This window comes from Hemitrygon akajei, chromosome 9 (assembly GCF_048418815.1).
Source record: "Hemitrygon akajei chromosome 9, sHemAka1.3, whole genome shotgun sequence".
Taxonomy (NCBI): domain Eukaryota; kingdom Metazoa; phylum Chordata; class Chondrichthyes; order Myliobatiformes; family Dasyatidae; genus Hemitrygon; species Hemitrygon akajei.
In genome coordinates this window covers 105,196,102-105,223,891 of record NC_133132.1, presented here as the reverse complement: position 1 = coordinate 105,223,891, position 27,790 = coordinate 105,196,102, and the positions used below count along the sequence as shown (strand labels likewise).

At 39.6% G+C, this 27,790-nt stretch overlaps 1 protein-coding gene across 5 annotated transcripts in view; it reads right to left on the bottom strand.

Moving 5' to 3' along the window:
* gclc (glutamate-cysteine ligase, catalytic subunit) overlaps window positions 1-27,790 on the bottom strand; it is an 84,156-nt gene that overhangs the window by 25,974 nt on the left and 30,392 nt on the right. For all 5 annotated transcript variants that reach the window (XR_012100279.1, XM_073056730.1, XM_073056732.1 and 2 more), the window contains 10 exons: window positions 25,124-25,236; window positions 20,435-20,617; window positions 14,742-14,855; window positions 13,573-13,631; window positions 11,482-11,618; window positions 11,324-11,398; window positions 10,352-10,468; window positions 10,131-10,269; window positions 2,724-2,836; window positions 628-720 (listed from right to left, as the gene is read on the bottom strand). Coding sequence is in view for 4 of the 5 variants with exons in the window: in XM_073056730.1 (XP_072912831.1) it covers window positions 628-720; window positions 2,724-2,836; window positions 10,131-10,269; window positions 10,352-10,468; window positions 11,324-11,398; window positions 11,482-11,618; window positions 13,573-13,631; window positions 14,742-14,855; window positions 20,435-20,617; window positions 25,124-25,236 (1,143 nt within the window). In the remaining variant the exon portion in view is untranslated. The remainder of the gene's footprint in view (window positions 1-627; window positions 721-2,723; window positions 2,837-10,130; window positions 10,270-10,351; window positions 10,469-11,323; window positions 11,399-11,481; window positions 11,619-13,572; window positions 13,632-14,741; window positions 14,856-20,434; window positions 20,618-25,123; window positions 25,237-27,790) is intronic.

The following is a 27,790-nucleotide window of genomic DNA, read 5'->3' as shown; positions in this document are numbered from 1 at the left end:
AAGTGCAGTCAGGTCACTTTTGGGTTGGGAGGCTGTGATGAGTGAGAGGACAACTGTTCACAAATTATTATCAAACACTGGATGTTTAGATGAAAGTTTTATTTACTATGTTTGTTGATGATACAAACTTAAGTGACTGTGTGGGTACTGAGTAGGATACAGAAGGGCTTTGTGGGATATACAAACAGATCAAGCAAAAGGACAGCTCTTTCTTTAAAAGATTAAGATTAACTTTGTCACATACACATTGAAACATTTGGTGTCAACAGCCACAGTCCAAGAATGCAGCCCAAAAGTGTCAACATAATTGTAGTACCAATAAAGCATACAGACAGCTTACTGACCCTAACCCATACGTCTTTGGAATGTGAGAGGAAACCTGAACACCTAGAAACCCACACAGTCAAACTGGAGCTTTCAGCGGTGGTTTGAGACAAAATGGAATCGAAATCCATTTTAACTGTTAAGTGGTGCCTTCATATTAACACTAAAATATGACGAGACACATCTTTTAAAGTTGGAATTTCATCACCTAAAGCTTATAAATATTTGTTAGCACAGATGAAAGGAATGGATGATTTTCTTACAATTACCATTCAGTTATAGCAGTACAATTATGATACTTGCCTCCAATGGCCGAAATTCAACCCTCCATCCAATTTCAGAATTTGGGGGTGGTGGCTTGAATCTCATTGTTTGCCAGTTTGTGGATTGTATATTCTATTAATAGCCAAGATGTATAAATATTACTTTTACATTAATTTCCATAACTCACTTCTTATACAAATAATATTGTATAGATGATATACAGAAGTTCTTTTTAATAAAAATCTAATGAAATCATTACTCAAGTAATCAGACCATAGCTTTGTAACAGGGTAACATTTCTGCACAACTGGAAATAGATTTGTCTGCAAGTGCAGTGTCTTAACAGGATGAAACCTGTCAGTGCTGACCGCAGTTGCAGTTTCTTTGCCTCACAAAATATTCTTTTGGCTAACTATTCTGATCTAAACAGAATCCTGAAACTTAACGATGAGACAGAACACACAAGAGGAGAGTGGCCTTCTTTTTTTTCCGACTCTAAAATTCCTGGAAATTTACATGAAAGTTCTTATAGAGCATTAGATAGATAGAATGAACATATATAAAAATAAATAAATCCTGGTTAATCTGCATACGTATATACAGAGTGAACCCCAGATTGCAAATTAAAGATGTTTTCTCTCCATACTGGAGAAAGTTACAGACAAACTCAGTAATATAGGACTATGGGTGTGATAAGGTGGTTAAATTATGAACAATACATATCAAAACAGCATTATAACACATTACAATATTTTAGTACATCAAGTATTTATCTGTAAGTTTCAGTACCAGCACCCTAAATAAAACAGATGCTCATATCAATGTTGGCAGACAGATATTGAATACTATACTTAATGTGGTTTGGATTAGTTACGTTGATCTCAGAAACATTAGGGACATATTTACAAGGATGGAAGTAGTATTAAGACCATTAAAAGTTGATGTGAAGAACTCAATTTTATAGAATATTACTTTCATTTAAATTTATACTCCTGTAAATATTTACAAATGATAATTGCTACATTATTGGCTCTATGTATTTTTCCAGAAGGAAAAGTCTATTCTATATTTAGTAGGTATTTATTTGCAGTTTGAGGTTTTGTTTCATCATAAAAACCCTCATTTCAAACTGCAAAAAAAATTCAAACAACCTAGATTTTAATAACTATCAAAGCATTTGCTAACTACAGGCAGTCTCCAGGCTATGACAGGGTTATGTTCCTGAGAACCATTCACAACCATGGAGAGTGAGCAGATGCAGGAAGAGCTGCTTCCAGCCGGTCTCATCAAGTGAACTTATTGTTTTTTGGACGGTGGGGTTGGAGAAAAGAAGTTGTGTGAGGGCAGACAGACAGAAATGCTCCAATCCTTCTCTCAAGATGCCTGCAGCCAGCAAATCCATCCCACCAGTTTTCCGGATGCCTGTACCATCCTACCGGATCCTTAACTACTTTTACCCACAACTAATGCATTGATCTCGGTTAGCCTCCAAATTTCTAACTTCAAAATCTTATATGTCAGGGTCCCAATCTTCACCAAGGCACCCGATCTTATTGATCTCTAAACTTCACACCTGTTGCTGAAATCACTCCATGGACTCATCCCTCTATAATCATGTGAACCTTCTTTACTCTAACAACTGAACTTTTCTAGTGCTGGATTCCTTTCTCCTATCTGTGTAATAAAAGATTAAAGATAATTTTGTTGTCAAGAGTACATCTGAACATAAAATAAAATGCATCGTTTATGTCAATTAAAATCAATGAGGATTGCGCTGGAGGCAGGCAGCAAGTGTTGCCATATTTCTGGCATCAACATAACATGCCCACAACTTATCAACCCTAAACACAAGTCTTTGAGCTGGGGAAGAAAACCAGAATATGGGAAGAGGCCCACATGGTCACGGGAAGAACATATAAACTACAGACAGAGGCAGAGATCAAATCCTGATTTTACAGCTGGTTGCTGTAAAGCACATCACTATCAGTCATGCTACTGTGCAGCCCAATTTTTTTTAAGCTATCCCTTTCCAAATTTTGTAACCTGGATTTTGCTAATTTATGTATGATTACACTCTTGGCATGTTTTAGTTTGAAACCACTATTTAGATGTCACTTGAATACATTGCAGATTACCTCAAAGTGATCAGATTCATTGGCATCGTCCAAATGTATCCTTTCTGCATAGAGCGTTAAAGGATCTCGAATGAAAAGATGAGCAATATGTTGTGCCAGCAGATGATCAATACCTAAAAAAAAAATTTTCATATTGCAATGAAGAAATGTTTTTTTTTACTAATCGAGCCCTCACACTTCACACCCCATAACATTCCTTTACTCCGTGAAAATATCCAATAAGTCAATAGCCAACACAACCTCCCCAATTTCCTCTACATATTGGCGATGCTAATTTGTCTGCAATCTCCTGGGAGAGCAAGGTTAATTCAGGTACTTAAAAACTCTTAACTTGTTATATTTCATCATAATTCTCATGTATTTAGCTACATAAATTTAGAAAGCAGACACAAAATTCCATTCATGGAGTACTTAACCAACTCCATCATGGACAATCCCAAGCCCAGGAGAGTTGGGCATGGGGCTAGCAAACACAACATGTAAAAACCCAAAGCTATAGAATCCTCAACAGAAGCTCCAAAGATCATAAGACAAAGGAACAAAATTAGGTCATTCAGCCCACCAAGTCTGCTCTGCCATTCCATCACCTGCCTTTTCACCATATCCTTTGATGTCCTGACCGATCAGGAAGTGATTAACTTCTGCCTTAAGCATACCCACCGACTTGGCCTCCACCGCAGTCTAGGGCAGAGCATTTGACAAATTCAGCACTCTTTGGCTAAAAAAATTTCCTCCTTACCTCCATTCTAAAGGGTTGCCCCGCAATTTTGAGGCTGTGCCCTTGGTAAGACCTCATCCCTGGGAAAGATAACATATACCAAGAAGATGGGCTACATCTGGACACAACTTGAGAGAATCGCCCAGGACAGTGGACTCTCGTGATCTGCTGTCAGTGGCCTATGCCCCAACAGGGGCAATGGACTTAAGAAGAGTACTTAACCAAAATAAAGTTGCTATTCAAGTTAAAAAATACATGCAACCACACTAATACAGCCTCTTTAAAATGGCATTACATGTCTCAAAGCACTGAATGAGAGCATAATCAAGCTGAAACTAATGCTAAGTTACACAGGAGATTCTAGAGTTTGGTCAATAACACTTCAGAAATATGTGAAAAATTAGATTTGGTTTGGGGGTCTTGACAGCTTGCTCTACTGCAATCACATTCTTTCCATGCCCATATGACAAAAGGAGGCAGTAAGGCCAAGGATAAGATTAGCGTTATTTGTCACCTGTACCTCAAAACATAGTGAAAAGCATTAACAACCACAGTCCGAAGATCTGCCAGTGGCAACCTTCAAGTGTCACCATGCTTCTGATGCCAAAATAGCATGTCAACAACTTACTAAGCTATACAGCTATGGAATGCGGGAGGAAACTGGAGCACCCAGAACAAACCCAGACTGTCAGGTGTACAAACTCCTCACAGACAGTAGTGGTAATGAAACCCTGATCACTGATTCCACGTCACAATTCAGCCAGAATGACAAAGAAATTGATAAGCGGGAACAGATTGTAATTGCAAATGTAGCAAAACACAAAACAAAATTGTAAATGCTTCTATGAATAAAACTGCAGCAATGGGAAACTAGAAAAGGGAAAGATAAAACCGTAACATATAGGAGCAGAATTAGACCATTGAGTTCATCAAATCTTTTCTGCCATTTAATCATGGCTGATCCATTTTTTGTCTCAGCTCCAATCTCCAAGGACCTCAACAGAGATCATTTGCAGAATGCTTAATGGATGGTTTTTTAGAACAGCTTGTTGTTGAGCCCACTAGGGGATCGGCTGTGCTGGATTGGGAGTTGTGCAATGATCCAGAGGTGATAAGACAGGTTAAGGAACCCTTAGGGAACAGTGATCACGATATGATCAAGTTTACTTTGAAACTTGAGAAGGAAAAACTAAATTCCAATGTGTCAGTGTTTCAGTGGAATAAAGGAAATTACAATGGCATGAGAGGAGAACTGGCCAAAGTTGACTGGAAAGGGACACTAGCAGGAAGGACAACAGAGCAGCAATGGCTGTTGTTTCTGCAAAAAAATGAAGGAAGTGCAAGACAGATATATTCCAAATAAGAAGAAATTTTTGAATGGAAGAAGGACACTACCGTAGCTGACAAGTGAAGTCAGAGCCAAAGTAAAAGCAAAAGAGGGCATTCAAGGAAGCCAAAGCTAGTGGGAAGATAGAGGATTAGGAAGCTTTTTTAAAAAACTTGCAGAAGGAAACTAAGAAGGTCATTCAGAAGGAAAAGACGAATTATGAAAGGAAGTTGATGACTGATATTAAAGAAGACACCAAAAGTTTTTTTTTTAAAAAAAGTGTATAAAGGGTAAAAGAAAGTCAAGGGTATATATAGGACCAACAGAAATGACGATATTGTAATGGAGACAAACTGGAGATATTGTAATGAGAGACACAGAGATGGCAGAGGAACTGAATGCATACTTTGCATCAGTCTTCACAATGGAAGACATCTGCAGTACACTGGACATTCAAGAGTGTCAGGGAAGTGAAAATGTGTAGTGAAAATCACAACTGAGAAAGTGCTCAAGAAGCTTAATGGTCTGAGGGTGGATAAATCTCCTGGACCTGGTGGATCTGGTGACCATCGGGTTCTAAAGGAAGTAGCTGGAGAAATTGCAGAGGCATTAACAATGATCTTTCAAGAATCAATAGATTCTGGCATTGTACTGGATGACTGGAACATTGCAAATAATACTCCGCTATTTAAGAAGGGTGGGAGGCAGCAGAAACTATAGACCTGTTAGCCTGACATCAGTGGTTGGGAAGTTGTTGGAATCGATTGTTAGGGATGAGATTACAGGGTACCTGGAGGCACATGACAAGGCATGCTTTTTCTGAACCTCTACAACCTCTAATCTCATCTCATTGATTGGAATAACTGATTCCAAATAGCTTTTGGAGAGGGCAAAACATACTTTTTCCAACAGATACATGTAATATTGGATCATTTTCATCAATAAATAAATGAACAAAAATAATGCTTTTGTGTTACTTAATTGAACTTTCCTTGTATAGTTTTAGGATTTGCGTAAAGATCAGATTGAATATTAGGTCATACTTATGCAAAACTATTGCATGGTATTTCAGAAAATTTTGCAGGGTTCACAAACTTTCTAGCACCACTGTACAGTTCCCAACACTGTTTTACATCTGATATTTGTTTGCCCATTCTCCTCATCTGTCTAAGACCTTCTGTAGCCTCTCTACTTCCTCAAAACTACCTGTCCCTCCATCTATCTTCCTAAGACCCAAGACCTTTCTCTGGAGCATTTACATGCATACCAAAATCTAATTTCAAGAATGCAACCATAGCACTGTGGTCTGTATAAATGTGTTGTTTGAAGCTCCATTATGGTTTAAACTGGTAACTAGTACTTTATAAAAAAGTTCTTAGTGGTCATTATTAAGTTAGATAACCCACAATTAAGGATTTGGATATGTTATTAATTGCAATAAAAAGAAATGAGAAAACAAGGAGAGGACGTGCAGAGGATGGTTCCTATAATAGGCAAGTTTAGGTACAGAGGGCACAGTCACAGAACAGGGGAATGTCCATTTAGAACAGAGAAGAGGATGAATTTTTTTTAAGTCAGAGAGGGTGGTGAATCTGTGAAATTCGTTGCAAGGGACAGCTGTGGAGGCCAAGTCATTAAATAAACTTAAGCAAAGGTTGACAGGTTCTGGATTAGTAAGGGTGTCAACACTGATGGGGAGAAGGCAGGGGAACGGGGTTAATAAATCTTCCATGATGGATTGGCAAAGCAGGCTCCAATGACCTTATTCTGATTCAATGTCTTATTCTCTTAAATTAAATGAAAATACTGTATAAATTTGCCACTAAGCATGCCCACCACACCAAACCCATCTTTTAAAAATGTCTTGCAATCCTCTTTCATATTGTCGTTTAATTTCTTCTTCATTTCAGTCAGTTTTTTCAGGAAAAGAAGTGAAGTTGTTGGTGTGGAAGTTGTGGTAAGGCAAGAATTAAAGACAACATCTAGGCAAGGACGACTGCTGTGCTGTGTAGTTAACCCAGACCAGAGAGACCTTTGAAGTGAGACTACTGGAGTCACCCCTGCTTATTATAGACAATGTCGGCAAGGATGACTGTGGTAGAGGGGGATCTCTGAAGTGAGACCTTTGCTTAGAAAGGTCTTGCTTGAAACATAGCTTCCCATTACACAGTAGGGGTACTGGACAGAGTCACAACAGGAATAACAAAAGGATATGAAACACACCCAATAACTAAGAAACAATTGCTTTACTAGCTTCGGAGTATCAGTTGTTAGCTTGTAGTTTCTTTTGATTTTTAACACCTCTATTGTGAATGGTGATTGATCTTACAAGTAAGGAATTCAAACAGACCCAATTTACTAAATGGTCAATTTCCAGAACTGATAAGCCAATTGTGTGTGTAAAAAAATAATTTTGCTGTCCAGCTTCAGAACAGTGTGGTGACAAGGGTCATGTTGTTCTCCTTGTGCATAAATATGTTGGAGTCATAAATGTCAGTGTGTTGATTCCAGTTAGCGATGACGACATTAGTCTGATAGAAGCCTGGAATATCACCTGTTTTTATTCCCGTAAAGATATAGTGGTGCTAAAAAGTTTGTGAACCCTGTAGAATTTTCTCTATTTCTGCATAAATATAGCCTAAAATGTGAATAGATCCTCATGAAAGTCCCAAAACTACATAAAGCCCAATTAAATAAATAACAAAAAAATATACTTGTTCTATTTATTTATTGAGAAAAATGATCCAATATTACATGTATTTGCTGGGAAAAGTATTGGAACCTCTGGGGCAATGCCTTCTGCAAAAGCTATTTGGAGTCAGGTGTTCAAATCAATGAAATGAGATTCGAGGTGTGGATTTCAGAGTCTCTCTCTCTCTCTCTCTCTCATATATATATATATATATATATATATAGAGCACATCACACAAATGTGTCTTCCCCTTTTGTTGAGAAGTTTCTGAATGACGATGGAGAAGCTGCAAGAGCAACAAAACCTGACCACATCTAAATGGATGCAATGGGGTTTGGAATGGGCAATTGTTGCCTTCAGGTTAGTGTCCAATTGGAAGATTTGTGAATAATGTTCACTTAATTTTTAGCTACATTTCAGCGAATCACTTTTGTTTGTGAAAGGTGACATTCCAAGCTTGCAGCATCTCAGAAGCCAGGTATCTTTATGACCAGCTTGCTACAATTTGCCCTGTTGTGGTAAGTTGCTTTTTCTTTTATCAATTATCAATTAGTTTGGTTGAGTGAAAGTGGCATGGTAGGCAAAAGGAGGTCTGCAAAAAAGATGAAGTTGAGTAGGTTATGGGTGGGGATATCCTGCACATCATGATAAATTGAGTCTTATTTATTACGTATGTATGTTTGTTGGAGGAAATAGCGTTTAACTTGGGTGTAATCATGAATCAGTTGAACTTTTCACCACAGTTGGCCGACAGCAGATCAAAAACATTGGAGAATACTTTTTATTCAGCGAACAGTGTTATCGAGGAGGAACAGAACAGTCCGGGGAGCATCTACAGAAAGGAGTAGAACAAAAAAAAAAATCACACAAAGTCAGGCTACTAACAGAGCCTGCTCTTCTCAAGAAAGAGTAGTTGAGTACCATGCCTCTATCAAAACAACTTTTGGAGGACCTTAGAATAGTAGAGATCCATGATGTTGGAAAAAGATACAAAAGCATTTCTGAAGACCCAAGTGTTCTTCAGTCCACAGTAAGAGACATTGTTTACAAATGGAGGAAACTCAGTACCGTTGCTACGCTCCCTTGGGGCGGGCATCCTACAAAGATCAGAAAAAGAGCACAATGTGCAACACTGAAGGATGTGAAAACAAATTCAAGGATAACAGCAAAAGACCTGCAGATATCTCTAAAACTTGCTAAAGTCACTGTTCTTGTGTCCACTATAAGAAAAATACTCAACAAGAATGGTGTTCATAGAAGGACACCACTGAGAAAATCATTGCACTTCCAAAAAAAAAAATTGCGGCACATTTCAAGTTTGCAAAAGAACCAGCTGATGTTCTACAATGCTTCTGGGACAATGTTCTGTGGACAGATGAGACATAAGTTGAACTTTTTGGCAGAAAGGCACATTGCTATGTCTGGAGGGAAAAGGACACTGCACACCAACACCAAAACCTCATCCCAACTGTGAAGGATAGTGGAAGGAACATCATGGTTTCTGGATACTTAGCTGCCTCAGCACTTGGACAGCTTGCAATCATTGAAGGGACGATGAATTCAAAATTGTATCGATACATTTTACAGGAGAATGTCAGGGTAGCAGTCCATCACCTGAAGCCCAAGTTGGATAATGTAACAAGACAATGATCCGAAAGACAAGAGTAAATCAATAACAGAATAGCTTAAAAAGAAAATTTGTGTTTCAGAATGACTGTCAAAGTCCTGACCTTAATCCTACAGCAATGTTGTGGAGGACCTGAAGCAAGCAGTTCATGCAAGGAAGCCCACCAACATCTCAGAGGTGAAGCAGTTTTGTAATAAAGAATGGTCAAAAATTCCTCTAAGCCGATGTGTAGGACTGATCACCAGTGACTGGAAATGTTTGGTTGAAGTTATTGCTGTACAAGCTGGGGGTCACACCAGTTACTGAAAGTAAAGGTTCACATACTTTTTCCAACAATGCATGCAATATTGAATCATTTTTGCCAATAAATAAATAAGTATAATTGTTTTGTGTTACTTGTTTAACTGGATTCTCTCCCTAGTTTTAGGACTAAGTGAAGATCTGATCACACTTTATGCCATATTTATGCAGAAGAGAAAATTTGACAGGGTTCACAAACTTTCTCCCACCTTTCTAAGTGTCAAATCTGTTCAATGCTTCCAGCATAGCACACACAAAATGCTAGAGGAACAGCAGGTTAGGCATCATCTATGGAAAGGAAGAAACAGTCGACAGGACAAGACCCTTCTTCAAAACTGGAAAGGGAGTGGGGTGGGAAAGGAAGCCAGAAGAAGTTGGGTGGAGGGATAAGAGTACAAGCTGGAAGATCAGTGAAATCAGGTGAGGGGAAGGTGGATCCTTTCCAGTGTTGAAACATCAGTTTTTATTCCTTTCTATAGATGCTACTTGTTACGGAATTCCTTCAGTATTTTGTGTTACTCTGGATTTCCAGCAACTTGTTTTTAATATAATTCACTTATCCCTCTTTCTAATCCCTATATTTTCTCCCACCTCTCCAATTTTTTCAGTTCTAATGAATAGTCTTGACCGTGAAAAATTAGTTTTCTCACTTATTTTTGACCAGAGAATTCAGAAGGTACCACAATTTTCTTTTGAATTAAAAAGAAAATTCCTATTTTATGTTTAAGTACAAACTTCATTACCTCCTTCTCGAAGTTGCTTATAGATTTCATCATCCACGGTCAATTCCAGATCGTTATACTTCTCCCCACACTTGGAGAGGTAACTGTCAATGGAATCGTACCTGGATTTACTAATCCTGTATTTGCTGTGTTTGCGAGGCTGCAAAAACAAATCAGGCTTAAGATTCAGATTGTACGATCTTAAGTAATAATCACCATCAACTCTGAATTTATTCAGCTACCTCCAAGCCTCTTTCTTCTCTGGTTCGATCATCCACAGAAGCAGAAATTACACCCCAGCGACAATCTATGTCTGACACATAGCCTCTGTAGATTGGTGAAGCAGCACTCAAAGCCATCTGGAAGGAAAATTATACTTTAATGCAGCAGGTCCAGAAACTGCAATTAATTTCAACTTTATGTTCTTTGATCAAACAGCTATAATAATGCCTACCTATTTGTAGAGCTCAAGTACCAAGCAAATAACTGATATGACCCCAAATTCACAACATCTTTAAGGCAATGGTCTCCTCAGCAAGACTAAGCCTGCATTTAAAGGTGGTTCAGTCTTAGCTAATAATAATGCAATTAAGGAATTAGATTCATGTCTTTAGTGAAATCTTGTCTGAAATATTTTGGGGTAATTTTTGACATCTGCAGTTATCCAGGTTTTTTATCCTAGTATTTAGAAAATGCTAATCTTAGGAAACTGCAATCAAACGTTAGGGAAATAATAAATCAGATTATACAAGAGGGAGGTCATCAAGTTCATCATATTCCAGTTAGGTACTGGCAAATAATCCAGCAAGCAGGAAAATTTCAATCTAGGCCCTCAATAGCATGGATGAAAAGTCTCGATAAAGGGTCTCAGCCCAAAACTTTGACTACTCCTTTCTGTAGATGCTCCCCGGACTGTTCTGTTCCTCCTCTATAACACTGTTCGCTAAATAAAAAGTATTCTCCAATGTTTTTGATCTGCTGTCGGCCAACTGTGGTGAAAAGTTCAACTGATTCATGATTACACCCAAGTTAAACGCTATTTCCTCCAACAAATATACATACGTAATAAATAAGACTCAATTTATCATGATGTGCAGGATATCCCCACCCATAACCTACTCAACTTCATCTTTTTTGCAGACCTCCTTTTGCCTACCGTGCCACTTTCACTCAACCAAACTAATTGATAATTGATAAAAGAAAAAGCAACTTACCACAACAGGGCAAATTGTAGCAAGCTGGTCATAAAGATACCTGGCTTCTGAGATGCTGCAAGCTTGGAATGTCACCTTTCACAAACAAAAGTGATTCACTGAAATGTAGCTAAAAATTAAATGAACATTATTCACAAATCTTCCAATTGGACACTAACCTGAAGGCAACAATTGCCCATTCCAAACCCCATTGCATCCATATAGATGTGGTCAGGTTTTGTTGCTCTTGCAGCTTCTCCATCGTCATTCAGAAACTTCTCAACAAAAGGGGAAGACACATTTTTGTCTTTATAAACTGAAAAAAGAAAAAGTACAACAATAACCAGGCAGTACTATATTTAATATATAGTTTAATAAACTATTCAAAATCATATAATGTCATTGAGTACACAAGTGTAAGGAGAACAAAATAATTGTTACTCCACATCTGATGCAGATGAAAACCACAATAAGATAAAGAATATGGTTAAAAACAACAATAAACACAAATACACAAGATAGCTTGTACACATAGATTGAATGTATACCCATAAAGTGATGCTAAGCACAAGACTGTCAGTACATAAGGTTACTGACAGGAAATTATAAAGTAGTGGTGGTGGTGAGGTGGAGTGGGTTAGCGGGTGGCAGTATTGATCGGTCTTACTGCTTGGGAAACGCATCTGTTTTTGAGACTGGTGGTCTATTTCCTCTACCATCACTAACTAGATGGCAGATTTAAGTGATAAAACAGTTGTTTAAAGCAAAGGTTGGTGAGGCATGAAGTACTGAAATGAACACCAAAGCGTCATGACTTAGAAGTGGCAGCTTGCTAGGAAGTGTAATTGTGTTGTGCTCATGATCACAAAGATCATAAAGGTGGCCAAATCTAATACTTTTGAACCAGGAAAGTTAACCTTTTCTGTATTAACTGTTGCTGTCATTGCCAAAATAAGCCACTTTCAGGGAGACAAATGTTATAATGAAAATTATAACTTTTATGAAGGTCCAGTCCATGTTTTTTTGAAAACCTTAAAAGTTTCTGGCCATTTTCAATTTTGATCAAACAGTGGAATGGTACACTTTGACACCCTATGAATGAGAACCTGACCAGACATAACAGAACAAGAGAATGGGTCAGGTTCAAATTGGATATGCCCTCTGGGTTTGGTTTGGGAAAGGGGTAAACAAGTCAAAGCTTGCAACAGCATGCTCTTCAAAAGGTTTCCCACTGATGCTGGCATGTTGGCATGACCCTGGACAATGTAGAAGATTGGCAAAGAACATTACTGCCCATAAAAGCTCAGATCCTGCTTACTCTAAGGAAACCGGTAGGCTGAGCTTGCACTAATTTGGAGAAGTGGCCAAATCAGCAGGGCATAAAAGACCAAGGACCATTGTAAACATTCTTTCTATGAATATCAAGTATCCTAGCTGCCAAATAGTCAGCCTTTTTAAAAAGTAGCCATCTTTCTTGTGCCAATGACATCTGAGGAAGCCTCCTCACTTTTATAGTTGTTGACGTGTTCTAGAAGATTCTCACTATCTCACATGGGCAATCTACAGCATCAGTTAAACATGTAGTGCAGGAAGTTTACTACTAAAGTTCTCTCAATTCCCTCAGCCACTGTAGATTTACTTCACTTTTTCCAATCAATTCGCCCCACCATTGTGTTCTTGAGTTACATTCAGCCATTGCAAGGATGCAGATGAACTCAATCTATAATTTATACTTGGTTGGACCGAGTTGGGGTCCTCTGGCAGAAATCTTGCTAGGCAAAGAGAAACAAAGTAAAGGCTGATTGAAAGGATTGGCCAATGAAATAAAGCACATCTCCAATCTGTTATACCTCACTACATTTCCTATTCTTCACAAAGACCGTAATTGTTTAGATTGACCCAGACATTTTGGAAGGAAACACCAAAGGAACAACCCCCCCCCCCCCACCCAAAGGTTCAAAGGTTCAATGAGTCCCAACAGCACTCTGCACAAATTCTTGTTTTAATATTCACCTTTTTGGCTGTTTTAATTATTTCAAACTTGTACATGTTCATCAGCAGACCCAACAGGTTTTGCCATTTCAACACCACCTTTGATTTTGAACCCTTTCTACCCTCACCCCCCACATATCCTCAGAGCTATTAGAACCCATGGAACTAGCAGTATACAACTTAAGTATTAGTTTTCAGATGGGGTTTGAACTCAGAAGACGACAAATTAGGAGAGAAATAAAAGAAAGATATAAAATATTTCCTCCCCCCTCACTTACTTGGTACATTAATGGCTATTTTTTCTCCTCTTCTGTGACGAATGTTCCTAGTCAAAGTGCTGAAGAAAATTCCAATACAAGATCAAACAACATTAGAAAAAAAAACTCCAGTTCATTAAACCCGAATCAAACAGATGGAATATTCCAGTTTACAGAACATATTAGATATATACATACTTTATTGATCCCACAAGAAACTAGTGTCACAGCTATTACCCAATTTCACTAAAAGTTCAAAAGTATTGACAGTGAAGTCTTTAAAGAACAAGACAGTATGTTTATTAAATCAGCTATGGATACCAGCAAATACGATTAAATATGTTGAAAATGATAAGCAGATTCTCAACTAAGTGAAGCAACCAAATGGATAGGCCATAGCCAAGCACAAATTAAATGGATTAAATTACTTCCTGTAGAATAATATCCTACAATATACACAAACTTTTCAATAGTTTGAATTCCAACCTAAGATGAACAGTTACCAAATGTTAAGTTTTGGAAACCATTCTTGTTCAAAGACAGTATCAAAGAATCTTCCCTGGTTCATGCATAATGAAAATTTGGAGAGAGGCAAGGTAGGAGGTTACACCCAAATGAAAAATTTCCTATCTGATCACAAGTATGAGAAAGGGATTTTTTAAAAAAAACATAGGGTAGTAGGCCCAAATAACCAAAACATTTAAAGTCTAGCAAATATTGTCCATATCCTCTGCACAATTTGCTTTTCCACTCAATTTAGTCTAATCAGTAATACAGTATGCCAGCAAAATAGAAAAAAATATTTTATAAAGGCCAAACAGCAATGGGCAAGAGGAAGTCATTAAAATGTAATGACTGTTGTCCTCTAGGAGTCATCATTATCTCCAACCCGACATTATTTATCAGTGACCATTGTTGATTAAATCTTTCCTTTTTTTAAAAAACAGTAAAAAACTATAAATTGAAATGGAAGTCCCACAATATTTTAACGTAGATGAAAAAAATACTGCCAAATACAACAGTAGTTTGTGACACACCCATTAGTTTAAAGGGCAATCTGAGTGACTGAACAAGTAAGCATCTACCTTATCTGCTGCTATAACATCAGACAGCTTTACTTAAAAAGGCACAGATTTGCATACAGTTTTTAAGAGGAACAAGTTTGCAATGTGAGATTGGCATTAACTCACCTAAATCTTGGATGTTTGTTAATTGCTTCATCTGGAAAGAACAGAGACTTAGAGGCTCCACTTTCAATTGGTTTTGGCTCATATACAGGTTTTGTAAATTGGTGACATCCGAGCCTAGAAAAGATTGAATACGGAAACATTCAGACAAATGTACATAAGATTAGTTTGGCAGGTTTTCTAATCCATGTCATTTGCCAATCAACACCTGATTAGTTTCAACTGTATTTAAAAGTACACTGTATTTAAAAGGACACTGCTTGTTGTCCTACCTCAATATATTAACACTTTGGAATGATCTGTATGGATCCATGCAAAGTAAGTTTTTCCACTGTATTGTAGTACATGTTACAATAATAAAGCAATTACATGCCCCTTATCTAAGGAGGGATGTTCTTGCATTAGAGGGGATCCAGAGGTTGTTAACAAGAATGATCCTGGGAATGAAACAGTTAACACATGGAGAGTTCGACAACTCTGGACCTGTATTCTCGAGTTTAGAAAAATGAGGGAAATCTCATTAAAACCTATAAAATATTGAAAGACATAGATGGAGTGGATTTAGAAAAGATCTTTTCTATGGTGGGGGAGTCTAGGACCAGAGGACACAGCCCAAGAATACAAGGACATCCCTTTAGAACAGAAGAGGAGGAATTTCTTTAGCCAGAGGATGAATCTGTGGAGGGCAATAACAGGTTGAGCACCCTTTATCTGAAACACTCGAGGATGGAAGTGTTTCAGATGTTTTCGGATTTTGGAACAACACGACTTTCCTTTCTATGGATAAACATAAATGCTTCCTCTTTCTTTTCACTATTACCCTTAGGGATAATTGCAGGCCTTCGACAATTTCATTATATTCACAACGCAGAACAACAAAACACCTGGTCTTCAAAGTCTGGCTATGACCGCTGAAAACAAATTGGCACCAACAGGGTCTCACTCAGGGCATGTAAAGTCACTTCTCAGAAATGTTTGCAGCCAGCAGAGACCTGCACATTCCTTGGGAATCGTCCTAGCACCTTGTGGAATTTTCCATTTGTGGCATCATATCATCACTCAGAAAAAAAATTTTGGATTTTGGTGTTTTCTGGCTTTTCAGATAAGGGGTACTCAACCTGTATATTCAAAGTGGAGGTTGATAGCTTTATGATTAGTAAGGGTGTCAAAGGTCATAGGGAGAAGGCAGGAAAATGGGGTTGAAAGGGATAATACATCAGCCTTGATAGAATAGTAGAATACACTTGGACTGAATGACCTAATTTTGCTCCAATACCTTATGAATGCAAAATCTGTTAACTTACCAGCAGCAGTTCAATGCAATATATAATCCAGTGGAGAAAAAACAACAACAAATAAACAAATAAATCAATTATGTATATTGAAAAGATTAAATATGCACAAACAGAAATACTGTATATTAAAAAAAGTGACACAGTGTCCAAAGACACTACGTTAGGAATCAGATGGCAGAGGGGAAGAAGCTGTACCTGAATCGCTGAGTGTGTGCCTTCAGGCTTCTGTACCTCCTACCTGATGGTAAGTGAGAAAAGGGCATACCCTGGGTGCTGGAGATCCTTAATAATGGACGCTGCATTTCTGAGACACTGCTTGCTAAAGGTGTCCTGGGTACTTTGTAGACTAGTACCCAAGATGGAGCTGATTAGATTTACAACCCTCTGCAGCTTCTTTCGGTCCTGTGCAGTGGCCCCTCCATACCAGACAGTGATGCAGCCTGTCAGAATGCTCTCTATGGTACATCTATAAGTTTTTGAGTGTATTTGTTGCCGATTAGTGGCAAGACAGCAGCTATACTTTATTAGGAGTTTGAAGACATTTGGCAAGTCAACAAATACACTCGAAAACTTCTATAGTTGTACCATGGAGGGCATTCTGACAGGCTGCATCACTGTCTGGTATGGAGGACCGTATAGGACCAAAAGAAGCTGCACAAGGTTGTAAATCTAGTCAGCTCCATCTTGGGCACTAGCCTACAAAGTACCCAGGTCATTTTTAGGGAGCGGCATCTCAGAAAGGCAGCATCCATTATTAAGGACCTCCAGAACCCAGGGCATGCCCTCAGTTACCATCAGGTAGGAGATGCTGAAGCCTGAAGGCACACACTCAGCGATTCAGGAACAGCTTCTTCCCCCTGCCATCGATTCCTAAATTGACATTAAAGCTTTGGACACTACCTCACTTTAAAAAAAAAAAATGCAGTATTTCTGTTTTTGCACATTTAAAAAAAATGTATTCAATGTACGCAATTAATTTACTTATTTATTATGCTTTATTTTATTTTATTTTTTTCTCTCTGCTAGATTATGTATTGCATTGAACTCCTGCTGCTAAGTTAACACATTTCACATCACATGCCGGTGATAATAAACCTGATTCTATTGTGGGTTGTATCAAAGGTAGTCAGCATACAGGAGGGAGACTGAAAATTTGGCTGAGTGGTGTCATAGCAACAACCTCTCACTCAATGTCAGCAAGTCCAAAAAACTGATTGCAGACTTCAGGAGAAGGAAACCAGAGGTCGATGAGCCATCCTCAGAGGATCAGAGGTAGAAAGGGTCAGCAACTTTAAAGTCCTGGGTCTCATCATCTCAGAGGACCTGTCCTGGACCCATCACATAAAATGTAATTGCAAAGAAAGCACAACAGCACTTCTTTAGGAGCCTGCGGAGATTCCACAACATCAAGAACTTCTAGATGCGTCGCGGAGAGTGCACTGACTGGCTGCATTATGGCATGGTATGGGAACACCAATGCATTTGAACAGGAAAGGTAGTGGATTTGGCCCAATGCATCACGAGTAAAACCCTCCCAACCATTTAGCACAACTACATGAAGCATTGTCATAGGAAAGCAGCATCCAAAGATCCTCACCACCCAGGGGATTTTCTTTTCTTGCTGCTGCCATCAGGTAGAAGATACAAGTGCCTCAGGACTCGCACCACCAGGTTCAGGAACAGTTACTATCCTTAAACATCAAGCTCTTGGGATAACTGCACTCATATATGGAAATGTTTCCACAACCAATTATTTCACTTTAAGGACTCTTGTTATTTCATGCTGTTGTGATTTATTGTTATTTATTTATATTTGCATTTGCACAGTTTGTAGTTTTCTACACTCTTTCATTGATTCTGCTTATAATTACTATTCTATAGATTTGTTGAGTATGCCCACAGTGAAAGAATCTTAGGGTTGCATGTGGTGACATGCATGTACTCTGTAAATAATTTTTACTTTGACTAGGAAAACTTGATATATTTGCTGTTTACTACCACCTACTGACTAAGCTGGCAACAGTATAGAAATTCAACGGCAATATATTATTCAGAAGATAAATCAAATGCTGACATACACATACAACCAAACATTGTTGGAAGAAAGTAATTATGCTCCAAAACCACAGATAAACATCTTTAACACATCTATTTCAGTACCACATGTACAACCATATTATAAGAAGAGATTTTCTGTAAGGGTACAATTGAGAGCATCCAATTACAAAGTAAATGGCAGGATACTTGGTAGTGTGGAGGAGCAGAGGGATCTGGGGGTACATGTCCACAGATCCTTGAAAGTTGCCTCATAGGTCGATAGGGTAGTTAAGAAAGCTTATGGGGTGTTAGCTTTCATAAGTCGAGGGATAGAGTTTAAGAGACGTGATGTAATGATGCAGCTCTATAAAACTCTAGTTAGGCCACACTTGGATTACTGTGTCCAGTTCTGGTCGCCTCACTATAGGAAGGATGTGGAAGCATTGGAAAGGGTACAGAGGAGATTTACCAGGATGCTGCCTGGTTTAGAGAGTATGCATTATGATCAGAGATTAGGGGAGCTAGGGCTTTACTTTTTGGAGAGGAGGATGAGAGGAGACATGACAGAGGGATACAAGATATTAAGAGGACTAGATAGAGTGGACAGCCAGCACCTCTTCCCCAGGGCACCACTGCTCAATACAAGAGGACATGGCTTTAAGGTAAGGGGTGGGAAGTTCAAGGGGGATATTAGAGGAAGGTTTTTTTTAAACACTCAGAGTGGTTGGTGCGTGGATACACTAGTGAAACTTAAGAGACTACTAGACAGGTATATGGAAGAATTTAAGCTGGGGGGTTATATGGGAGGCAGGGTTTAAGGGTTGGCACAACATTGTGGGCCGAAGGGCCTTTACTGTGCCATACTATTCTATGTTCTATCCTGACTGGCTGCATCATTGCCCGGTATGGGAACCGTATTTCCCTCAATCACAGGACTCTGCAGAGAGTAATGTCAACAGCCCAGCACATCTGTAGACGTGAACTTCCCACTATTCAGGACATTTACAAAGACAGGTGTGTAAAAAGGGCCCAAAGGATCATTAGTCCTGAATCACCCCAACCAGAAACTGTTCCAGTTGCTACCATCTGGGAAACGGTACTGCAGCATAAAAGCCAGGACCAACAGGTTCCGGGACAGCTTCTTCCATCAGGCCATCAGACTGCTGAATTTATGCTGACACAACTGTACTTCTATGTTATATTGACTATCCTATTGTACATACTATTTATTATGTTACTATAAATTACATGTTTAGACAGAGACATAACGTAAATATTTTTTACTTATGTATATGAAGGATGTAAGTAGTAAAGTCAACTCAATTCAAATGCTGGAAACACAATGCTGGAGGAATTCAGCAATCAGCATTCATGGAAATAAATAAACAGTTGATATTGCAGGCCCAGACCCTTCTTCAGGACTTGGGGGTGGGGGGGGGGGGGGTGGTGGAGAAGAAGCCAGAATAAGAAGGCTGGGGAAGGGGAAAGGAAAACAAGCTAGAAAGTGAGAGGTGAAGCCAGGTGTGTGTGGGATGGTGAGAAGTGGGAGATGACTGGTGAAAAAAGTAAAGGGCTGGAGAAGAAGGAATCTGATTGGAGAGGGCAGTGGACCATGGGAGAAAATAAAGGGGGAGGGATACCAAGGAGAAGTGATTGGCAGGTGAGAAGAAAAGGTAAGAGAAGGACCAGAGTGGGGAAATGAAGGGGAGAGGTGAAAATTTTCAAAAGATAACTAATTTAGAAAATTCATTCTTTGAATGTGGTTACACAGAACTGATTAAGGGTCTTTGCCTGAAACATCAATTGTTTATTCTTTTCTGTAGATGCTACCTGACCTGCTGAGTTGCTCCAACATTTGTTTGCACTCTGGATTTCCAGTATCTGTAGAATCACATGTACCTGGGCATGATTTCAGCTCTATTATTTGTTGTAATATTGCCGCTGGTCCAGCAATAATTATTAGGCAATGAGATTAGAGTGACTGATATAGATTCCATTTTTACTTTTAAATTAATAACATGGGCTCAGACATGGAAGTGGAAAAACATACTTCCCATTTAATAAAATCTAACATCGACAATACACATCTTACTGTTTAGACTGCATTATGCTATTGCACATTTAACTCTATTATATATGCACTTTGTGTTAATATTATTATATGTGCTGTGTGTTACATATCCACTGAGTTTTGTACCTTGGTTCCAGAGGAAAGTTGTTTCATTTAGCTGTATATGTGCAAGGTTGAATGACAATAAACTTGAACTTAACTTAATACAAGGTAAACGCAACCCCTAAGAATTCAGAGATAAATTACAACTAAAACTCATGTAAAGTGGCTACTTTACAAACTTATTTACTAACCTGGGGAAAGCAGTAATGGTGCTGATGGTCTCATTTGGTTTCAACAAGGCAAACACCTCCTGTCGTCGCAACTTCATATTTGCTTCTACAGTGTTAAAATCTGCCATGGTCCCTCCATAGGGCTGCCCAGGTGTCCCCTCAATCATGTAGCTTCCATACTCGGGTCTCCAAAGAGTTGGGTGGCTTTTGGCAAAGTATCATAAAAAGGGCTGTTATTTTATGCAGCAGAGTCTTTCAAGCATTTGGTGATACTTAATGTTCTTAATTTCTTTAAAGTTCAAAGTTATTATAAAATATATGTCAACAAATACTATCCTGATATTCATTTTCTTGCAGGCATTCACAGTAGAATGAAGAAATACAATAGGATCAATAAAAAGCTACGCTCAAAGACAAACAACCAATGTGCAAAAGATGACAAGGTGTGCAAATTCAAAATAAATACTGAGAACGAGTTGTAAAGTCCCTGAAAGTGAGTCTGTAGGCTGTGGGATCAGTTCAGTGTTGAGGTGAGTGAAGTTATCCAGGGTAATGACTGTTCCTGAACCTGGTGGTGTGGTACCCATGCCTATTTTAGCTCTGATCTGAGTTGGTGAAGAGACTTATTGTGTCCAATCTGGGACAGTTCATTTGCTTTTCATCACTACAGGACACTCAGCTCTCACCCGAAGCTCCAAGTAGCTGTTGGCATACAACAGCAGCTGCATCTGCATACAAAGCTTCAACATGCAGCCTAAATCAGATCTGGGTGTCCGATGGGCCTCATACCCCGTCCGTCCTAGCATGTGAAGCCACCTCCAGCAGACCAGACAGGTTAGATCAAATTAGTTCCAACTGCCAGGAAGGTGGTTCAGTGACACTGAGGAAAGTGAAAGGCATGACAAGGCATAGAGCAAGTAGTCATCATCCACTGTAACCAAGACCCCAGTTGTAATGACTATTCATATTACTGGATCTAATCTTCCAAGGTTGCGAGACTGGAACTGCCCCAGTGCAATAGTTTTGATTTTAAAAACACTACTGCACAGATTTCTTCAAGGAGTTCACATCTAAATAACAGAAGAACTGCTCAAGTACAACTGTCATTGTTGAATATGATGGGCAATCTGCACGATTTGTTGCAGCCTATCCAAATTCCTAATACGAGACTCAAAAAAACATCTATTGGGTATTAAGTAATAAGGTGGTAGAATGACGCGAGCACAATTTGGAGTCTCAATGTGGACAAGACAAAAAAAAGAGATGATTGTGGACTTCAGGAAGGTGCAGGCAGAATACTTCTTACTACATAAATGGCTCCTGCATGCAAAGAGTTGTGAGCACCAAGTTTCTGGGAGTGGACCTCAACACCTCTTTAGCCAAGAAAGCACAGCAGTGTCTCTGCTTTCTGAGATTGAGGCAAGCCAGGCTCCCTCCCAACTCCCCCACCAACCATTTTAATTTTTACAAGAGTACCAGTGAGTGTCCTAACCAGCTGCATCACTATCTGATAAGGGAATTACAACAAGGCATGCAACTGTGCAAACCCTTACAAAGGGGTGTGAGGACCACTGAATCATCAGGATCTCTCTTCTACCCATCAAAAGATATTTATCAGGAGTGTTGTGTATGCAGGGACCTTGACATTGTCAGGAATCCCTCCCATCTGTCAAACAACTTCTTTGACCCTGTCCCATCAGGCAGGGGCAGCAAAACAGCATTAGGACAAGGACTGTTAAGTTAGGAAACGATTTCTTTTCCCAGGCCATGAGACTACTGAACTCCCTACCACCACCCAATGCTGCTGCCGAAATGCTGTGTGTTCCTGTATGCTATTTTTACTTTTACTTCACAACAGCGACTCATTTGCTTGCATCTTCGGAAACAGCTCTATTTTTATCTTTAGTATTTCTATTTTTTCCCTTTCAGGGTTTTTTTTGAAGACCCTGACCTGGAGTTACATGCTGTCTTCAGTTCTTTGCAGGAATGGGACTTTTTCTTGGGGTCTCACGACTGGCTGTTATTCAATATACCAAGAACGTGGCTTAGAAGACTAGCATGCCTTCAGGGTTCTGGGATTTTGTGGCTCTGGAGGTGGGCGGACTCTGGGTCGGTGCCTCTGCAGGAAATCAGTGTGCCGTGGGAGATGGAAGATCGAAAGCAGCAAGCTGGCTGCTGGGTGTGTACCCAGAGACCCGAGCTCTTTGGGCACAGAACTTGGAAAAAATGATGCAACGGACTTATAATATCGTAAATCAACGAGTCGTTTGTTACATCTCCCCTCTCACTGTGAAATGGAGATACCTCCTTTTTCCTTATTAGGGAGAGGGAGCGAGCCTGTGGTACATTGAATTACTGGGTGAATGAGTAGTTTGTGTCTTTATCGATGCTTTGCTGCACGCTTGAGTGCTTGGTGGGGGGGGGAGCTGATGCTTTTTTTTTGCTAATGGGGGTGGGGGGAATCATTGCTTTGCTGCTGCTTATGCGTGGGAGGGGGCTTTGGGGTTCTAACATTTAACTGTCATTCATTCTTTGGGGGCATTCCTGTTTCTGAGGATGGTTGTGAAGAAAAATAATTTTAGGATGTATATTGTATACATTTCTCTGACATTAAATTTACCTTTGAAACCTTTGAATTCCAGATCAGACCTGCAGATTTGTGCTATTAGTTTATTGCATTATGGAAAACCTATATTAAAACACGAATACCACGCTGAGGAACTGAAAGATCAGCAATAAGCTTTCACAAGTTACCACTTGGTAAGAAGAGGCAGATAAGTAATAGTAACTCTGCAACCTACTTAAAATTTATGAGTGTGGCATGTTGTCCATCTTGCTGACTTCAATTTTTATTTAGAGATACAACATGAAACAGGCCCTTCTGCATCTTTGACCATGCCAAAGGTAACTACCAATTTAACCCTGGCCAAATCACAGGACAATTTACACTGTCCAATTAACATACTAACTTTTTGAGACTGTGGGAAGAAACCGAAACACCCAGAAAAAAAATCAACATGGAAGGAACATACAAACTTGCTTAGAGGACACCAGAACTGAACTGACGCTCTGAGATGGAACAGTATTACTCTAACTGTTACGCTAACATGGCAGCCCACTACTTGTTGCATATTTTGTTTTTATGGCATTCAAGATTTTGACGTAGCTGGCATAACACAGCAGGGCTACACATTGGTTAGTGGTTAGCACAACGCATTACAATACCAGCGATCTATGTTCATTTCCCGCTGCTATCCGTACGTAGTCTGTACGTTCTCCCTGTGTCGATGTGGATTTCCTCTGGCTTCCTCCCACAGTCCAAAGATGTACCAGTTGGTAGGCTAATTAGTCATTATAAATTATCCCATTATTACACAAGGCTAAATCAAGAGATTGCTGGGTGACATGGCTCTAAGGGCCAGAAGGGACTATTTCACGCTGCAGGAAAATGGATTAAGGAGGGATAATAAATCAGTCATGATAGCATGGTAGCGCAGACTCGATGGACTGAATGGCCCGATTCTGCACTTTTGTCATGTGATCCTATTGCTTGCAGAAAAAGCTCATACATGCATTAGCTTAGAAATGGATGAAATAGATCAAATAATTATGCTCATGACATTGTAATCACTGTACGAGCAGTAATTTTAAAGTTACCCTTAGAGCTCTGTGTTTGGTTGACTGTCTTGCTCATGCTAATGAGTGAACAGAGGAAGTTGAGTCTCCTCTGATTACCACTGGGACGTTGATGGAAGCTCTTAATTAATTCATTATTTTTAATCTTTATTTAGAGATACAACACTGTAAGTGGCCCTTCTGGCTCAATAAGCTCATGACACCAACGTCCAATTAAGATGCCACATGAGTGTAGTGATTAGTGCAATGTTATTACAGCTCCGGCAGAATTCATTTCCAGCACACTCTAAGAACATTTGTATATTCTTCCCTTGTGCACATGGGTTTTCTCCCAGTTATAAAGTATGTAAAGGGTTAATACGGTCAGTTAAACAATAGCAGCTTGTTTTTCTGTAAGAAACTGCTGATGATCAACAGATGTGCTAAGCCATGCTGAGCCATCTTTCTTCTTGGAGTTGGACAGTGTTTCAAGGTCCTTGTCTCTTTGTGCAGTCATGCACATAGATAAGATCAGCTCCAGCCTTTCCTGTGTATGTGGCCACTATATCTATTCTGTAATTTGTCTCCCTGTACTGTCATGCACATAGATAAGGCTGGATCCAGCTTGGCATGCATGGGGGTACGTGAGCAACTATATCTATTCTGTAAGAGGAACTGCCAGTTAGTTGGTGGACTGAGCAGGAATAGTCACAGACTGTTCCTGTTAAAGTGATTAACTGAAGTACCCCGGAGGCTTTGAATAAAGGGTTTATACTCATACTGTCTGAGTGAGTTTATCCGGACTCGACTTCCACGTGATAGCCCAAAGATCAGTCATTATAGATTATCCACTGATTAGGCTAGGGTTAATTGATGGGTTGCTGGGCAGTGCACTCAAAGAACCAGAAGGGCCTACTCTGCACTGTATCTCTAAATAAAATAAATAAATCAGGAGAAAGATTGCAAATTGTAGAGGTCATCATATATAGAATCTTGGTTGATCCCCTCCCTGACCTTCCTACAATACATCCACTTCACTTCATGAAAAAAACTGGCAACAGAAAAATCAATTTATAAACAAAATTATTTACTTACTTGGGATTTGCCTTCTCTCCTCGATTTTGCAGTTCATGGAGAATTTCTTCTCCCTGAAGCAGTACCTGAACTTTCTGATGCTCGTGATCGAATGACAACAGCATATACTCAACCTATTGATAGGAAAAAAAACAAAACATGAACATGCCCTAGTCAGACTTGTCTACATTTATGACTAATGAAATGAAAACAGAAGGATATCTCGATTCAGAATGTGCATAAAGTACTTCAAGATACAAGATTGTTTAATTCAGTTCTAGTACACAAGTGTAAAGGAGAACAAAATAATTGTTCCTCCAGATCCAATACAGATTAAAAAAAGATAAAACAATGATAACAAAAAGTACATAAATATACAATTTATATGCACAGATGGATGTGTTATGAGTGATTAATAGACCTGATGGACAATGGGGTACAGAGTTCACCATTCCCCTCCTGAGAAACACGAACTATTGCTGTTGCTATGCCGACCATGAGAAAGAGATGGAAAAACAAGTAAGAACATTGGCGACAGATAAGAGAGAGGGGGAAATTGCTGATTAACCGTATTGTGACTCCTTTTTGAATTATTTATTGTTTCGCTGCAAGGACAATAGTTTGCTCATAAACATTCCTCAGTGGACTGAAGGAGTGGCCTTATTTGATGGACACAGTCATTCAGGAGTGATGGATAGCTGAGTCCCCATGAGCAGGGATAAAAAGACAGGTCTGGAGAGACACCCTCCAGACACGCCAGTGGACACTGATTGAGTGCTGGAACCCACAAGAAAGGTGGGGGCTTCGAAGACCGAACCAGGAGGTCGGTCATTAAGGCTATCAGTGTAAAAGCAGGGCCGGTGGGGACTTGTGTGTGTGTCCACTCATGCCAGAGTGATGAGTCCACCACAGAAGAACGGTCTAGCAGAAGGACAGAGAGGTCATAACTGAATGACCACACCGTTACGACGGATTAAGCAAAGGAAGGTTTGCCTGACTGTAGCTGTTACATCTTGCTCTCTCTCTCTCTCTCCCCCCAACAATTACAATACAACAACTATAACTACATCAGCACTCATGAACTGAACTGAACTTTATACTTTTCTATACCAATTTATTTACCCCTAGACATCGATAGAGCTTGTTTATTATTGATTATTATTATTCCTACACTTTTAGGTTTATTACTGCTGTTACGCCTGTGCCCCCTCCTTTTTGAGAATCGCAAGATCGCTATTAAGTCTGGTCAGGAGACCCAGGAAATGAGAGAGAGACATTTGGAATGTCTTGGCCCCTCGGCGATACAAAGCTACGGGAAATGGCCATTGTCTCTTGGAGACAGAATTGTGTATTGAGTACAGTGCTATTTATTTGAAGCCCTCAGGGAATGACCAAAAGTGGGCTGGTTGAGGGGAGGCATCCCTCCACCCTGACTGACATCTGAGACCCTGTGAGTCAGGATAAAAGAGGGTCTGGGGGAACAGCCCCTTCAGACGCACCAGAAGACACGCTAGAAATCCTATAACAGCGTAATAGCGAAAGCCGGTGCAAAGTCCATGTGTGTCCTTTTCCATTTGCCTCAGAATTGGTGGGCCTTGCCACGGAAGAACGGCTTTGGCTAACACAAAGGAGAAATCAGCCCCAACGACTCTCGAGGGATTGACATCATAAAAGGAATGGGCAAGTTTAAACTCTCTCTCTTGACTCCAACCAAAGGCTGCAGCCTGCAGCTTGAATGAACTTGAGTGACTTTTATATTTCCATCGGACAATACATTATCCCCTAGACAACGACAGAGCTATTTCTTATTGATTATTATTATAACCGCGCTTTTAGATTTAGTATTGATGACGTATATCATCTATATGTTTGCATCAATGTTATTTTTGTGTATTTTTAATCAATAAACACTGTTAAAAATAGTACCATCAGACTTCAACGGACCTCTCTATCTTTGCTGGTAAGTGACCCAGTTAAGGGGTATGTAACAATTGGGGGCTCATCCGGGATTTGACACCCCAAATTGGGAGGCCAGTGAATCAGGCTTGTAAGTCCAAACTTGGATCTGGTTACGCGGGTAGCCAGACGGGAAACCAGCAAAGATGGACGTGGGTGAATTTATAGAAAACCCGACTCTGGAGGCGCTAGAGGCGGCCACCAAATCAGACTTGATAAATATGGCGAAGGGGTTAAACCTCGCAGAGGTGAGGTTGTCAATGAAAAAGCGGGAGGTGCGAAGGGCCATAACTCAGTATTATATTGAGAAGAATGTGTTTGCAGCTGAGGTATTGGAAAATATCCCTGAAAAGGTACCAGCCAGTGGGATGGCTCAGTTAGAGTTGGAGAAATTAAGGTTGGAACATGAAATTAAATTAAAGCAGCTGGAAGCAGCTGAAAAAGAGAGAGCAAGAGCCGAGACGCAACGGGAGCATGAGCTCCAGCTAAAGGAGTTAGAGCAGGACAGGGCTGAGAAAGAAAGGGAGCATGTGCTCCAGCTAAAGGAGTTGGAGGTGAAAAGAGAGCAGAACAGGGCTGAGAAACAAAGGGAGCATGAAATTCAGTTAAAACAGCTGGAAGCAGCTGAAAAAGGAAAGAGCTGAGAAGGAGAAGGAGGCAGAGAAACAGAGAAAACATGACTTAGAGATGGAGAAGTTAAGGCAAGAGCGAAGAGATCAAGGGTCAGACCGA